We start from the raw sequence: 17,278 nt of genomic DNA, 5'->3' as shown, positions 1-17,278 counted from the left end.
ACTCGGGGGAGTCTACATGTTTCCTCTTACAAGTCCTCTTCCTAGGAGGATCTCCCGAAACATCAGGAGAATCCTCGGAAGAGAATTCCCAATGGGGAAACCTGAGGCGGAGGATCTCTGGGTCCTGTAGTAAGAGAAGTGGCAGAGATGTCAACAGGCACTATAGAGGGAGGAGCTAAGGGAACAGACTGCTGACTGATACCAGTGGCCAGCACACTCTTCATCACCTCGAATGCTCCCCTCCCAGGCAGGTCCGAGAGAACCCGTTCCGAAGAACTAGGAACTCCAGGGACCACCGAAAGGGAAGTCTCCGAGGCAGATGTCGGAGCCGAGCTCACCAAGGCCGAGGCTCCAAGGGGAAGAGCGGGTTCGGACAAGGGTCCGATGCCACTCACCCCCTCGGAGGAGACCATGGAAGCCCGGCCACCGAATCCCTCTAAGGAAGGTCTCGAAGAGGAGATAAGAGTAGAGGCTGAAGGAACAGAAGGGGGTATCTGTCCTCCAGCCGTAGCAGTAACCATTCCCGAAGACTCCAACTCCAAACTCTGGGGTAGAGTTGAAGGAGAACTACAACGGGGTGTGGACCAATAGTCGTCTGTTGAGATGGACTATGTAACATTTGGGCCAGTGCCTGTGACTTAAGTAATCTACTGACCACTCTCTCTAAGTCATGGTCAGAAAGCCTGGATGACCTTGAAGATCGGCTCCGATGGCTCCGTTCCGAAAGGAGAGGTGAAGCCGGAGCCGAAAGTATCGGCTCCAAGGAAGGAGACCTCGACCTCTTCCTCGAAGGAGCCATCGGAACCGATGAAACTATAGAACCTGTCGGAGCCGACAACTGATCGGAGCCGACAGGTAGCCTCGATGCATCGGCTCCAGCCGGAGCCGACACAGCCACAAAGTAACGGTGTCGGAGCCGATGGGAGCCGACACGATGCCTGTGCCACATGGTGGTCGGAACCGATCGGAGCCGACACCGAAGTGGTCGATGCAGAATCGGCACCGATAGCCATCGGTGCGAAGGCTTAGTTAAGCCAGAATCGGCTCCAGCGGGCGATCTCGACTCAGAATGAGTCGGGCCGAGGCCGCAGGCTTTGACACAGAAGCCTGGGCCTTGGAAGACTTGACAGTCTTGGATGGAGCCGACTTAGCCGGAGAGCCCTCCGGCAGAAGGCCCCTGAGTATTAATTTGTTTCTTCTTTCCTGCAGGACTCTCTGGCTGAAAGAATGACATATAGCACAGGAGTCCTGCAGGTGAAGAGGCCCCAGGCAATACAGGCAAGAAGTGTGACCGTCTGTCAGAGACATCTTCTGACAGCACGAGTCACACTTCTTAAAGCCTGAGACCCTTTCTTTTGACATGGTGTAACACAACACACACACACCAGTCAAAGAATTAAATTAATATACCAAAAGGGTATAACTAGAAAAATGCACACACACACCCTAACAGGGGGGGGATGGGATGGGTAAAGTTTGACTAAAAAAATTAGAAGAGACAGGGAATTTTCTGTCAGAAAATCTTTAAAATTAACTTAAAACTAATTATCAAAGGGTTTTTTGTGAAAAAGGGCTAAAATATCAAAGTAGCAAATCACTTACCAGGAGCTGGTAAAAGGAGGACCTCATAAGATCTGGGTACTTACCGCCTTGCATCATGGGATATGGGGCTGCCTCGAGCTGGTAAAAGTGACTCTCGAGCTTAGCTAGTGCCGAGTCGGAGCCGAGGATCGGCTCCGAACCCATCAAGCAAGAATGAAGGCGAGATTGACAACTTAACATGGTACCTTTAATAAAAACTTTACAGTCTGGAAGAAGCTAGAGAAGCAGTAGTCTTGCCCACATGAAAATGAGAGATGGCAGCTAGTTGAACCTTGATTGTAGAAGAGCTAGTTCCTTGTTGAAAAATATTTGCTAGAAATTCGAGAATAGCTGAAACAGGAGCTATGAAAGGGTCTAAACTCCTTTGAGAAGCCCAAAAGGAAAAACGTTTCCATTTGCTACGATAAACCTTCCTGGTGGAGGATTTATGAGCTGCCACCAGAATAGACCTGATTGAAGAATACAATCCAGGTGTCCTAGCAATTAAGGGAACTGGAACAGCCAAGCCATGAGCTTCAAACTGTGCAGACTCGGGTGAGGAACCCTCAAGGAGTGTGAAATGAGATCCTGAATGGGATCCAAGATCCAAGGTGGAGCCAGAAGATGAGACCAAAGGAAGGGGAAACCATACCTGGTGAGGCCAAAATGGGGCAACGAAGATCACTTTGCTCCCCAGATGGCAAGCTTTCTGTAGAAACCCTGGAATAAGGGGTACAGGAGGGTAAGCATACAGAAGACCAGGAGGACAAGCATGGACTAGAGCATCTGTGGGGGACTCCCCCAGCTGGGGGTTCAAAACAAAGAACTCGCTGCACTTCACATTGGATGGAGATGCAAAGAGATCACAGCAAGGCCGACCCCACTCCAGAAAGATCTGCTCCACTACTGAAGGATTTAGAGACCACTCGTAAGACATCAGTATGGTCTGACTTAATCTGTCCGCTAGATTGTTGGGCCGTCCCAGAATGTGCATTACTGTCAGAAAGTGACCAGTGGAGATTGCCCATTCCCAAACTCTCATAGCCTCGCGACAAAGGGGGAAAGATCTTGTCCCTCCCTGTTTGTTGACATACCAGACCACTGACATGTTGTCTGATTGAATTGCAATGGTTCCAAGAGAAAGAAAGGCATGAAGGGCCTGCAACACCAAAAGGACTTCCCTCGTCTCCAGAACATTTATATGCAAACTGGTCTCGATAGGGGACCACAGGCCTTGGACTGTCCTGCCCGAACAATGCCCCCCCAGCCAAGTTGGGAGGCATCCGTGGTCACTGTGGCTTGGACAGGAGCTGGAGCAAAGGGTCGTCCCTCCAGAATTTCCAGAGAATGCATCCACCAAAAAAGGGATGACCTGCAGACTCGATTGCGGTGTACTGGATGCGACAAAGGAAGCTCCAGCAAGAACCATTGCACCACTAGAGTCCACTGTAGTGATCACATGTGTAATCGGGCACATGGGAGAAGCGTTATGGTCACTGTCATAGAACCTAGGGCCTCAAAACCGATTCTGTCGAGAGAAGGTGAGAACGGTAGATGAAGGCAACATGCATCCTTAGGTTTCAAACTCTCTCCATGGTCAGGAAGATTTTTGTCTGTAGTGTGTCTATCCGTGCCCCTATGTAGTCTATCACCTGGACAGGATTCAGAAGAGATTTGGATGTGCTGATTGTAATCCCTAAGTGGAGTGCAAGCTTTAGGAAATAATCTCTAGTCCAGTAAAGTAGACGCCTGGTGGGAGCAGTATGGAGCCAATTGTCCAGGTAAGGGTAGACTTGAATCCCCTGAAGCTTCAGGTGAGCCGCTACTATTGCCATCACTTTGGTGAACACCCTAGGGGCTGTGGTGAGACCAAAGGGTAGGGCTCGAAATTGGTAATGATTGACTCCTAGCCAGAAGTGGAGGAACCTCCTGAAGTTTCTGTGCATCTTTATATGATAGTAGGCATCCTGGAGGTCGAACGAGCACATCCAGTCACTCTCTTGCAGGTATGGCATCATGGACTGTAAGGTCACCATCTGGAACTTCTCTTTGGCAGCTGACAGGTTCAGGGTAGATAGGTCCAGAATGGGCTGTAAGTCCCCCATTTTCTTTGTCACCAAAAAGAACCTGGAGTAGATGCCCGATCCGGACTGATCTGGAGGGGATGGGTTCAATGGCTTGTTTCTCTAGCAGCTTGGAAATTTCCAGTGCTGCTGCCTCCCTTTGCATGGGTGGTACATCCGGGACATGTTTGAGAGGTTTGGGAGGAACTACAAATGGGATTGAGTATCCTCTGGAAATTATCTGAAGCACCCAGCGGTCTGATGTTATGGACTCCCATGCCTCCAGGTGCAACGACAAGCGACCCCTGACTGCCTCCAGAGTACAGCAGTTAGGCAACCCCTCAGAGTTGCTGCGTGGGCCTGTCCGAGAATGGTTCTTGAGACCCAAAAATCCTCGGACCCCCTCTGCCTCTGGGCCGGCATCTATCCTGTCCCCCTCTGCCTCTAGGGGAAGAACAGCCCTGAGTGTCTCAGGAATACTGAGACTTCCAGAACCACATCTTCTTTTGCCCTCACTGATTCTGGGAAAAGGATCTTTGAGGGTTCGAGAAGTGGATTCTGACAGCAGACAGTGTCTTCCCATCTTTTTCACTCTGGACCAAGGTGTCTCAGACGGTTTTACCAAAAAGGGTAGAACCGTCATATGGGGCGTTCACAAAAGACACATTGAAGGGTTCCGTGAACTGACATAATCTGAGCCAGGTGTTATGCCTCATGGGAATGCCGGACCCAACCATCCTAGCCACTCTTTCAGTAGCATGTGATTGGAGTCACATGGACGTGTTGGTAACTGCTGTCAAATTGCCATCCTCGCAGAGAAATTGTCACTGTCCTCCTGCGACATGGACTTTGGGGGGGGACTCAGCCAGTTCCTTTACCAGGTTGTGCTGTAGTCTAGTAACATGGGCCAGATAGTTCAGCGCCCTGATGGAAAAGGTCGCTGACGCATAAACTCACTTCCCTAGGCTGTCCATCATCCTAGACTCTTGGTCAGGGGGATGAACCGAGGAACTCTCCTGGACTAGTTCCTTTTTGGTGTCTGCTGCTACCACCATAGCGTCTACAGGGGACCTTTTATTCCACACTGGTCTGTTAGGGGGAGGGCTCAAAATTTTGTTTGGGCATTTGTGGATTGGTTCCACAGTGTCTGGCTCTTTCTAAGCCTGCAATGTAACCAAGTCCACCTGGGGACCTGCGGGAGGGGACACCCAGGAAGTAGATGGACCCATGCCGAAAGCCTCCAGGAACACAGATTCATCCCAGGAGGATTTTGGGGTGGACCAGCCTCCCTGCTGGTGTAGGATTTCCATGATGTCTCCAAAGGAGACATCCTTGGGAGGTGATCTGGAGGAACTTTCCCCGTCATCCAAATCCGTGCCCTCGGTGAGGGACTCGGGGGAATCCAAGTGCCTCCTCTTGCATGTATGCTTGCGAGGTACGTCTCCACTGGGTCTCCCTAGGGGGAACTCACAAGCCACTTGTTTCTCAGGGGGAATGACCCAGGGCTCCTCGAGCATGGGCTGTCCCTCAAATAAAATGATGGGATTCACACACAAAGCGGAGGGAGTCGGGCCGGAGTCCAAAGAAATAGTCAAGGGCCTCGATCCAGTGGAAAGAACCCTTTCTACCACGTCGAACACCAAGGAGGAAAGAGCTTCCTGGGCCACCAGTAAGGAAACTGCTCTCCCCGGATCCGACATGAGAAACGGAGCTGGACCCGAAGTGGACGGAGCTCCGAGGGGGGGGAACTTGGCCCAAAACTTCAGAGCCAATGGAAAAAGTTCCACTCCTTCGGATCCGACACCTAGGCTCCAGCTTCAAGAACCACTCAGATCTGAACTGGTCAGATCCGACATGCTCCAAGCAGCTGCCGACATCAAGGAGACAGGTATTGTCGGCGCCAACCCCCTGACTAAGGCCATCCTCGGATCCATGTACTCCGAACCCGGAGGTCAGATTGGAGAAGGAGAAACTGGAGTGAAGAAAGGAAGTGTGCCCCCCTCCAGATAGAGAGGGGGCTGGCAAGACTCCCATCTAGATTTGTGTGCGAATGAACCTCCGCATCATTTTATCCATGTCGACTTCGGAAAGGCTGCAGGTGGACCGCAACGAGGCCAGGGACTCTGACCAGGTGGGTCGAAGAACCGAGGCCCTAGTTTGTGGTCATGGCTCCTCCGGCTTTGGGGAAAATCTGGGAGATCAGAGCAAAGGGGAGTCATGGTGCCTAGAATCACTCTTGGTGGGAGTTCCTGATGGAGCTGAAAGGTCTGGAGACCTCTTTCTTTTCTCTGTCCAGTGCTCTCTCTCCTTCTCTCTGCCTTTTCTGAGCTCTGCTTTCACAGGCTTAGAAGTGGGAGGGGTGAGTCCCAGCCTGGGAGGGAGGAGAAGGAAGGACAAGAGAGGAAGGAGAGGCAGCCACAGCAACCACTGTGACTGAAGCAGTAGAGGAGGCAGCCACCTCCATAGTAGGTATAAGGCCTTTCAAGGCTAACTTGGCCTGTCTATCCTTAACGGCGTGCGGGTTGAAATCCGCGCAAATAGCACAATCAGTGCTCAAATGGGCTACACCCAAACACATCACGCAAAGAGTGTGGCCATCAGGGGTGACAATTTGTGGCCACACTCAGTGCACCTCTTAAAGACTGGTTTCAGATCAGCCATGTCCTAACTCAAGAATTTTATAGAAATCTCAAACAATATAGAAAGACCAACTAGTTCTCTAAACACACAGGCAAATAGAGACAAAAACTAGTTCTCTAAACACACCCACTCACCACACTCTCAGAAAGCACACAAAACGCTGAGGGGGGGGGGGGAGACAACTATAGACTAAACTTAACTAACTACCTAAAACTACACAAAAAGCCTAAAACTCAATGCACCAGTGAGGGGAGGAAGACAGGGAACTGACACTGACAAGACTATACTCAGAAAACACTAAAATACCAAAATAACCCAACTCACAGACTCAGAGCTCAGAAGCACGATGCTTATGGCTAGCATCTGGGGGATGCAAGGCAGTGGTGGTGTATTATGGTTAAGGGGAGAAGCTTGGAGCTCGGTGCAGATGCTAGTGAAACTGCCGGCTCGGATCCCATACGGATCCGGTACCCACAGGTTGAAGCTCAAATTAAGTAAATTACTTCAGATGTTATGTTAATCACTGTCCAGATTTTTGGCTAGTGGTTTATTTATTTATTTAACATTTGTTTATCAAGAAAGTCCAACTGGACACAGGTCCTTTTTCAGTGGAGGCCCGGGGAGAAAAGCTCCATGAGTAACAGTAAATTTTAATGCACAAATTACAATAATCAATAAAGTATAAAGTAAACAAAATGCAGTATACATAAGAAAATACAAATGTGTTACATCATGACAACAAAACCTAGGCTTTGAACATAGCTAGTACTATTTGTAAAGTATGACTTATGTCAATATATAAGGTTAAGACGGGCCAGTAGGAATAGAAGGTCAAACACCAGGGAAGAAGATGAATATAGTTGTGGTATACTGTGATGTATCAGGCATTTATGAGGGGTTAGTACAGGAACATGGCCACTTACTTTTTAGATAAGCTTTAAGTGATGACTTAAAGTGGTTAGTGGACGAGATTGAGAGAATGGAGTTAGGAAGAGAGTTCCATATACGAGATACATAGCTGGAAAATAAAGATTCTCCTGCAGTGTTGTTGGCCTTGAAGACGGTGAATAAGTTCTTATTGTTAGAGTGAAGTGTTCTACTGGAACTGTAAGGAAGGATGAGATTTTGTAGTGCAGGGATTCTAGTTGGTTGTGTTATGATTTTGTGAGTTAGAGAGAGTTGGTTGTAAAGAATAATGTTGGGAAGTTCAAGCCAGCCTAGTATCCTTAAATCTGTACAATGATGTGTTCTATATGGTCAGTCAGATGCAAACTTAAAGATTTTATTATAACATGCTTCTAGCTTACATAGGTTAGTTTTCCTAAGATTAGTTAAAATTGGAGAGGCATATAATAGAGTGGGGAGTAGATGGGTTTGTGCTAATGTAATTTAGGCCATTTTGGTCAGGAACCTTTTGTACCTATGTAGACTTCAAAGTTTCTTATGGACTTTTTTTATTGTTAGGGAGACATGTAAGTCAAATTTTAGGTTATTGTCTATTTCCACTCAAAGAAGCTCTGTATGGTTTGTTGGGGAGATGACAGTATTATCTTTGGCCTTTATGTGAAATAGTGGGCATGAGACAGATGTCTTGTTATGTTGGAAGAGTAGTAATTTAGTTTTGTTTGGGTTCAGGATTAGATTGGAATTGGCTAACCATGTTTCAACAGAAGTGAAAGATTCCTGTGTTTGAGAATGAAGAGCTGATAGAGAATTGGGAGCACAGATAAGTGTTGAATCATCCTCATACTGTATTATAGAACCATGTGGAGTAGCTGTGTGTAGATTATTAATAAAGAGGGAATAAAGGAGAGAGCCTAAGATAGATACTTGTGGGACACCAATGGATAAAGGAAGGCATGGAGATAGGTCACCCTGCCATAGAACAGAGTGTTGATGGCCAGATAAACAGTTATTAACCCAAGCTGTGGCAGATGGTGAGAAGAATAGTTCAGTTAGTACATCTATTAGTTTGGAATATGAAACCATATCAAAAGATTTTGATAGGTCTAGAAAGATGGCAGATACAAACTTGTTGTTATTCCTGTTATTCCTGTGATGGTTTACTGTATTAGTGAAGGATAAGACAGCAGCAGTGGTACTATGCGATGGGGGAAACTCAAGCTGATTGTTTGAGAGAAGGTTATTTGTTAGTAAGAATTTTATGACCTGGAGCTGAATACACCTTTCGATTAGCTTAGAAAGAGATGAAAGAATAGCAACTGGATGATAGTTTGTCAGTTCTGTGGAAGGTCCCCCTTTATGAAGTGGGATTACATGGGAGATTTTCCACAGTTGAGGAACCTTGTTTTTGAGAACTGATCTATTTATAAGGACTGATACTGGGAAGGCTATAGATTCAGCTGCAATTTTGAGGTACTCACTGGGTAAGTTATCTACGGCAAGTGTAGTAGGTTTTATTTTCTGGAGTAGTTTTTTTATAGTGCCTGTAGGTACTGGGGAGAAAGGGAACGAGTCATTGCTAGTTGTAGACTTGATTGGTTTGGTATCAGGAATAGGGGTTTGCTACTTGGAAAGGGCAACTATAGATTCAGTAAAATGTTTGTTAAAAATGGTAGCTATGCTGTCAGAATTGTTGTGGATGTTTGGAGTTGGTGTAGTCGATTTTCCTGGGTAAAGGATTGAGTTTATAGCAGGCCAGAGTTTTTCAGGTTTTTTTGGTATGTGTTTTGAATGTTATTTTATCCTTTTTTTTGTTTTTTTGCCTTATTTCTAGGTTCCTGATACTGTTGTTTAGAAGCTACTGTGTTAGTCGTACACCATAGTTCCCAGACTTTATCTCTAGTTTTCAGAAGGGCCCTAGTGTCTCTGCTTAGCCAGGCGGCATAGTTTGATTTTGCTCTGATGGTTCTAACAGGGGCATGTGCATTTACTATATCTAAAAGGATTTATTAAAGTGGTTCACTGAGTCACTGAGGTCAAGGAATTTGATTGGAGTCCAACTGGACCTTTGTAGGTCAGCTAGGAAGTTGTCAAGATTGAAGTTATGTTTTTTCTAAGTTGTTTAAACATAGGTTTTGGTGGGAATATGTGCTGGCATATACGAAATGTGGGTAGGTGGTCATTCAGACCATCAGGAAGGCAACCTGACTGGATGAGTGAGAGGAGTTATTTAGTTATATCCTGTCCAAGGTTGATTGTTTTTTACTACCTTTATCTATTTGCGTAGGTTCTTGAGTAGTTTGCATAAAACCATGCACGTTTATGTGTTGGATGGGGTGACCTGTATCATATGCAAGTCAGTCTAAATTAAAATCACCCAATATGAATGCCTCCTGACTAAGGGTACTACTTGCCCTGTGCAATAAATGTTCTATAGTTGGGGCATTACTTCCAGGTGGGATATAGCAGCCAATTATATGTGTTTTTCTTGAATTTATAGTTAGTGTGGTATAGATGATTTCTGCACTTTTGAGTCGTGGTGTTTTGCAGTCAAGGAAAGTTAAAGTGACATGGTCTTTAAAGAGGATAGCAACTCCACCTCCTGTTTTGCTGAGTCTACCCGTAGTAACCTGGGGGTAGTATTTCATCATCTTTTGTACGTGGATTTAGCCATGTTTTAGTGATTATTACTATGTCTGCGGAGTATGTAGCTAGAGTGGCATGGAGGATGTCTAATTTGTTGGCTATACTTCTAATATAAATCTTCATTGGCAATAGGTCTGATTTTTTTCTGTTTACGATTGGATGTGTAGGGGTGTTAAGACTAGAGTGACTACGAGGGTTGGTGTTATTTGAGAGTGGTCCAGGGTTTGGGTGGATGTCACCACTAAGCAGTAGCCTAGAGACAATATTGGTAAGTAATTTCAATAGTCTGATAAGCTCATTGTTGAATAACTAAGGGTTATAGTGACTATCTTTAGTAGGTATTATTTTACATGGAAAATATTGGAGGCTAGTAATATTGACAAGTGTAAAAGAGCTGGAGAGATATGTACATGGAGTAGTATGGTAAGGTAGGTTAGTGGTGTGATGAAATTTGGGTGTCTTGAATGTGTTGTGTTGATAAGTAGTGAGGTGAGACAGTAATATTAGTGTAGTAAGAAGTGATAGGTGAAGCATGAGCATGTTGTAGATCTAGGAGGTGTAACCAGGATAACACGAAGTGTGTGTAACTGGATGGGTAGAGTAAGGGAGTGTCAGGGAGTGAATAAGAGCAGAAGCACTGGGGCGGGTGGGATATGGGGGCAGGGTAGGGGAGTGGAGTGAGCCCAAAGGGAGAATGGAGCGGGCAGAGCAAGTCCCAGTAGGAGGGTGACCAAAAAAAACAATCAGGAGCCAGGAAATGTAAGTAAGACAATACACTGTCAGAGCTTTTAATCTTACAGAAAACAAATTTTGCTAGCAAGCTCTTCAAGGATGAGTAAAGCTATGGGAACTGGGACTGAACTAAAGTTTTGTTTTGGAGTAGTTTTGATCTTAGACTCTGGAGCTAACCTGCTTGCATACAGAGGGAATAGGGATTTTCTACAAATAGAGTATGTTGCCACCTAGTGGCCGTCTTGATGCCATGCAGCTGTGCTCACCTCACAATGATAGACACAAAGTATGAGAACATTGTTACAACAATTCAATGACATTCACCTAATGATTAATTGTAAAGGAAAGTTTGTATATAAAAGTAAGTTGAGATTTCTCATGGCTGATTTGAGCTTTTGCTGAAACTTTGCTACAGAACTGGAGTTGGGGGGGGTGCGAATCCCAAGGCTTGTGGATGACCCGAGCAAACTAATGATTAATTGTAAAAGTTGTTCCTAGCTTTCATGGGCTTTTGTCCAGATTTCTGATGATTTCAGACTGAGAGGTATGAGCAGCATAATAACGTGTTAAGACATGCTTGATGACATGAGAAGCAGATACTAAACAGGCATTCCAAAAATTTTTCATCTCAGAAAAGGGGGAGTTAAGAGTTAACTGTTGCATATTCTCAAAAGACAGAGGTAAAAGTTTAATATATGAGCCTGCCAATTTTAAAACTCTGAATGTTAAAGTGGCATACACTTTCTTCCCAAATTTCTCAAAAGCTTTCCTATCCTTGTCAGTGAAAATGGGGCTAGCAATACCAATTTGTCATGCAGAATCAGTTTTGGATAAGGAATTCACTGCAAGGCCAGCTTTAGCATAAGCAAACAAGTATTTGTAAATTTGAGGCACCCTATATAACCTGTCAGACTTCCTAGGTGCAGGTGACTGACTGTTAGGTAAACTGCGTACTGTGAAATAAATATTCTCTAAAGCAGATAAAGCAGTAGTAAGAGTCGCTGATTAGGGAATATCCAATTGTAAGAAATCATAGTACATTTGCTAAGCAACATACCTGTCAACTGTTCAGATTTTCACAGCATGTCCAGATTTTTGCCTCATAATTTTGGTCTCTTTCACATAAAATTGTGGTTTTCTGGCAAAACACTGGCAGATCATGAAAATAATGGCAAATATTTGAGTTTTAGACTTCATATTCTTCAGAAAAGTCATGCTAATGCAAAATCTGTTATTCTATTTAAGTTTGTAAGAGCAATATATTAGAAGTGTCCCGATTTTTGGGCATTTGGCCCTCCATTGTCTGTGGCTTAGTCCGGATTTCTTGCTCTAAGAGGTTGAGAGGTATGCTGAAGTAATGAGGATTTCATTTTGACCCAATTAAAACCTATTTAATTTTAGATAAAGTTTCAGAAAAAAGAAAGGTCTTCTGGAGGAAAATCTTAAGTAACACTTTCCTTAGAAACAGAATTTTCAGGTTGAGAAGAAAATCCTGAAGCACAACATTTACCCTTAAAAATCCTGCACTTCAGACTTAATTCCAGAATCAGAAAGTGAGGAAACCTTTTCTTCCTTTTCTTCATAGCAGAGGGAATGGAAGCAGAAAAAAACAGACATTAACTCCTTAGCAAATCTTCCTTCTCCACGGAAACAGAAAAAAGAAGCTAAACTTTTTTCTTGTCTTTTCTTGGGAGATTCCCTATTAAAGGACGGACCCAAGGCAGACACACTGTCCTGGGACCCAGACTCCTTATCCAGCTGTTAGACAAAACACTTGACTTTGCTTCAGAACTGGAGGTGGAGGATGCGAATCAGAAGACAGGCAAGAGCGATTCTCCCCTGCCCATGCAGGGCATCCCCACAGCTGCAAAGGACATGTCTACCCCCTGGTCTTTACTGGCTGTAGGTGATACACCAGAGAGGTAGATGTGGGAGATGGAGTGATCTGAAGAACTAAAACTGCACACAGTAGACTCATCCATCATTTGCTGAGTGACAGCTGCAGCCTCATTGCTATCCAAAGACCCCCTGACTACTGAAGATGGCAAATTGAGCCTGAAGTAGCCAGTAAAGTTTTAAGACAGCCAAAAGTAAGTTCAGTTAAGAAAAAACACTGAAAGTCTGCACAAGCCCAAAGTCCTCCCCTATACATAAAACCTACATAATCATTAGGGGAAAAAGTAATACTTTTTACACATCGTTTGCAAAAGCATTCACAAAGAACTTTCCCCTGATAATTGACATTCCGAATTTATTTGACACTGATTTTTAATTTGTTTCCTAACAAATGGCAACATATTTTCACATAAAAACATATTTTTCTGGAAAAAAAAATTAGTAGATGGTTTTCCCCAACAGCAGACTTAATCTACCCAGCCTATAAGGATCTTAAGCAGACTGACAGTTCCTTGTGCCTGCATAAGGAGCACTCTTTGGTGGCAAGAAAGTTCTAAGCGTTTCCCATACTAACTGTCCCTTTTATGGAATTCCTCTTGAGCTCATAATACTTAAAGGATGTGGAGGGTGCCCTTTAGCTTTGAAAAGCTGGCAGATAGTAGTGAGGTAGGAGCCATATAACCTGGGCTACTGCAACAATGATCTAGTTTTGAACTTCAGTGATGACTGTGATAACCCAGTTCACTATTAACTATTCATTACACGGCAATGACTGTTCAACCACATTTTCTAAAGAAAGCTTCTCAGAATGAGCAGCAATGCTAGAAGATTCTCTCAGCATAAGGTCTCCACATTCAGAAGGTGTGTGGGTATCAAGAAGAAAATACAAACATTTACCCGCTTAGCATCCTTTTTAGAGTGGCAGTGATGCAAGAGATGTGACATTTTTAAATGTGTAAGTGACGAATCTATGTCAGTTGATCAAATTTTCAGAAACTTGAAATTCATATTGCCAAGACGATATGATTGAATTTCCGAAAACTCAAACATTAAAAAAAAAAGAAAAAAAATCAAAAATCTATCTTTTTTAACATTTTTGCAGGGGGCAAGCCCCCATGCACTCTCCGTGTGGGGGGCTGTGCTCCCCACAGCCCCTGCAAATTGTATATAACAACTGCAAGACTGCACTATATTGAGGAAAATAGTAAATTCCGTGATTCCCACTGTACCGCAATCTCCATACAAAAGCTTTGAGTTTTCGTAAATTCGATCATATCTACTCGCCAATATAAATTTTGAGTTTCTGAAAACTCGATCAACCGATAGGGATCCATCTGCAACATTTTATTGAACAGTGGTCTACTGAAAGTCATAACTCTGAATGCAAAATTCTAAAATGTCAAAAGGTTGAATCTTTACAGTGCTGAACTCAAAATACTTACTAATAGCATATACACATTACACGCTTACACAGCATTTACACACCTGGTCAACAAACAATGTCACTCTTCTGTAAATGAAACTAGGAAACGAGCCCTAACATGGGTCCTGAGGAAGGGCAATTCAGCCTTTTACACAGACAGGAGTAGATATTTTGATTTCAGTTTTTTCACTATTATGACGTTCCGGATATTGCTTTTCAATAAACTGACATATCTTAAACTGTGGCAGTCAAAGTGAAAGAAAATAAAGTATGTGATGTTCATTCTTTGGGAATTATTTCCAAAATTTTGGAGAAGCAGTCAACAGTAGGACAAATCTAAGGAGCATGCATATACAAGAAATGAAGATAATATCAGCAGAAGTGGCACCAACGTGTGTCAAACAAATGTTCTATTAGGATTCTAGGACCTAATGATGCCAGATCTGTGATCTAATAAATGTCATGCCTCACAATAAAGACTTTAACTTGTCAGAAAAGTTACCTGACACACATCAGTGACTGACTCCCTTGTTTATAAGTGCAGATGCTGTGTCTAAAAACATGGCGTCAGTGCTCTTCTTGCTAACTCATCTGATTCAAGCATGTAAGTATGAAATGCTATACTAGCAAATTAGACTGAGACGCCAGTAACTAGTTCAAGTACTACTGTAGGAAAGGCTGCTAATTTACTCACCCCATGGTGTTGAAGTCATCATCAGGAGGGACATAGTCTTCATCATCACTGGTCAGTCCCAACTCGTTCCCATAACACTGGTGGACAAAGTGCCATAACTCCTTTGGACACAATGGCTAGAAGAAATAAAATGGATAATTTAACTGTTAGCATCTGACTGAACAGTGGGGGTACTGGCAACTGGGAAGTATTTACCAGGACTGTAATTATAATGTCAGCAGGTGCTACATGTAGCCACCCATGAATGTGATCCAGCCATTTTTTTTGCCAGATCTGGTTAAAGAATAAAAGTTCTGAGGTATTAAATGTTCAAAAAAAGTATCTGGCATCTGGATTACAATTTATTCATTCATTTTGCATACCCACCTCTGTGCTGTTCAGGGTCAAAAGAATGCCAGGACCTTTCCTGGAAAGCAATGTGTATACATAATGAAATTAATTTGAATAGGAATCCAGTCCATTTTAAATTGGACAGATATACACATCATTTTGAAAACTTCAGGCTTATAAACACCCACCCACTGGATTACATCAGTATCACCTAATAGCATACACTACAATTTGGAGGAAACTGGACACCCTCCTAAACACAGTTTCAAAAGGAGGGAAAGCATACCTGACTATCTGCTGCATCACTGTGCCACCAGATATTAATGTTATTTCAAAACATTCTATCCCAGATTAAGAAAGCTAGTAGTCCCTGACCAGGGAATAGCTGTAAAGGGTTACAAATAGACACACACAGCTTGATAGTACATAGCAAATTTGAAAAAGTTTTCATCAGTATAATTTATTCATTGGTCCAGTCACTCATTCTTTCTTTCTTTACTGGACAATGCCCATTCACAAAGAGATCCGAGGAAAAATAATCTGTGTAGTATGCATAAGCCAGATTTACAGCAAACAACTCAAGGTCAGTGTCAGAAGTGATGGACTCATCAGGGGAGTCTATATGGTTCCTCTTGCATGTTCTCTTCTGAGGGGGCTCCTCAGATGAATATTCTGGGGAGGTCTTGGAAGAGTGGGGCTCGCCTGATGGGGCTTCCTGAGGCCCTGAATCTCTGCTGTTCTGTGGATGGGATGGTGCCAAAGCAGACACTGGTGCTTGAGGGGGAAGAATGCCAGTATCCTTGAGTAGAGCTGTAGGTGTGGACAGCACACTCCTCATCACCTCGAAGGCCGATCTCCCTTGTTCCAAGGATACCTCCGGTTCCAAGGAAAGAGGAAATCCCTGGCCCCAAGGAGATCGGCTCTGAGGCCGATGTAGGAGCTGAGCTCACCTGTGCTGATGCAATGAGGGGTAGACTCAGAACTGAAGAAATTCGGGTCCGACAGCCCCTCCACCAGCGCAGACCAGCGAACTACAACTCCTACACACTCCAGATGGCACGGTTCTGAAGAGTCCCAAAGGGGTCTCGGAACTGAAGGATCTACCGCAAGAGGTACCTGGCATTCTGGCTCTGAAGATCCAGCATGGCTTGGAGGAGGAATAGCAGATGTAGTCATCTTGCATGGCTCTGAGACCGGTGGGGTTGGAGCCAAAAACAATTTAGCCAGCGCCGGCGACTTCAAAAGCCGCCGCACCACCCTGTCCACATCATCATCTGATAAGCTCCTGGAAGACCTGGATGAGAGTGTAGAGGATCAAGACCTTTGAAGAATAGGAGATCTCAAGGTCGGAGACACCAGTTCAAATTCAACAGACCGGCTCCAAGAAGTAGTCTCTATCAGTTCCGAAGTATTTGGAACCGATGGACTTGATCTGTCTGCGCCAACTATCTCCCTCAGTTCTGAAGGCGGTAGAGCTGAGGAGATAGATTTTTTAGTCACTTTAGCAATTTTCTTTGGAGGCTTCGAATGAGCCAAGTTACAGGATGAAGAGGAAGGTCTTTTGGATTTGTCACTAGTAGCTAGGGACTTAGATTTTGAAGCAGTTTGTAAAGCTTCATCAAAAGTAGACTTTAGTAAACCTCTGTTAATCAAATTGTTTCTCCTCTCATGCAACACTCAAGAGGTGAAGGTGTGACAAAAGAAAAGTTATGTACTCACCATAACATTCCATCTGAGTAGTTATACTTCATTTTCTGCAACCTGTGGGTATTCGGATCCATATCGGATCCGAGCCGGCAATATTTTATCAAGCATCAGCTCCAAGCTCCTCCCTTTACCCATAATCCCTCATCTCTCCTACCTTCCCTCAGATCAAGTTTGCCACTAACTAAACTATTAGCAACTCAATAACGTTAACCTAGAACAGGTTTGGAGGAAGGAGGGAGGGACAGTTTCAGAAAATGAAGTATAACTACTTAGATGGAAAGTTATGGTGAGTACATAACTTCTTTAGCTGAAGTAGTTAACTTCATTTATCTGCAACCTGTGGGACAGAGTCTCCAGCTACCAAAACTCCTGGGAGGCCCTCATGGAAGGATATTGCTGAGCACTGCAGAGCCAAAGGATGCTCTCCCTCTAGAGATCAAATCTAACTTATAATGAGAGATGAATGTATGTGACCTTGCCCAGGTCGCTGCTGCACAGATATCATCCAGAGAAACCCTAGACCAAAAAGCAGCAGAAGTTGCCACAAATCTGGTGGAATGGGCTTTAATAGGACCAGGTGGGGATAGACCTTTATCCCTATAGACTTGCAGTATACGTTGTGTACTCCACCTGGCTAAAGAGACCTTGGAAATGGCCTTGCCC

At 44.2% G+C, this 17,278-nt stretch overlaps 1 protein-coding gene across 1 annotated transcript in view; it reads right to left on the bottom strand.

Annotated features, from left to right (window-relative positions):
* Nucleotides 1–17,278, bottom strand: part of LOC122808522 (protein Aster-B-like) — a 1,382,984-nt gene that overhangs the window by 968,252 nt on the left and 397,454 nt on the right. Inside the window, exon 7 of the mRNA XM_044079476.1 lies at nt 14,579–14,694. Within this exon, the coding sequence (XP_043935411.1) occupies nt 14,579–14,694 (116 nt within the window). The remainder of the gene's footprint in view (nt 1–14,578; nt 14,695–17,278) is intronic.

Source organism: Protopterus annectens, chromosome 8.part0, assembly GCF_019279795.1.
Source record: "Protopterus annectens isolate FY-2018-M chromosome 8.part0, PAN1.0, whole genome shotgun sequence".
NCBI classification, from domain to species: Eukaryota; Metazoa; Chordata; order Ceratodontiformes; family Protopteridae; genus Protopterus; species Protopterus annectens.
The sequence above is the reverse complement of the archived record's forward strand: the minus strand, read 5'-3'. Positions and strand labels throughout refer to the sequence as shown.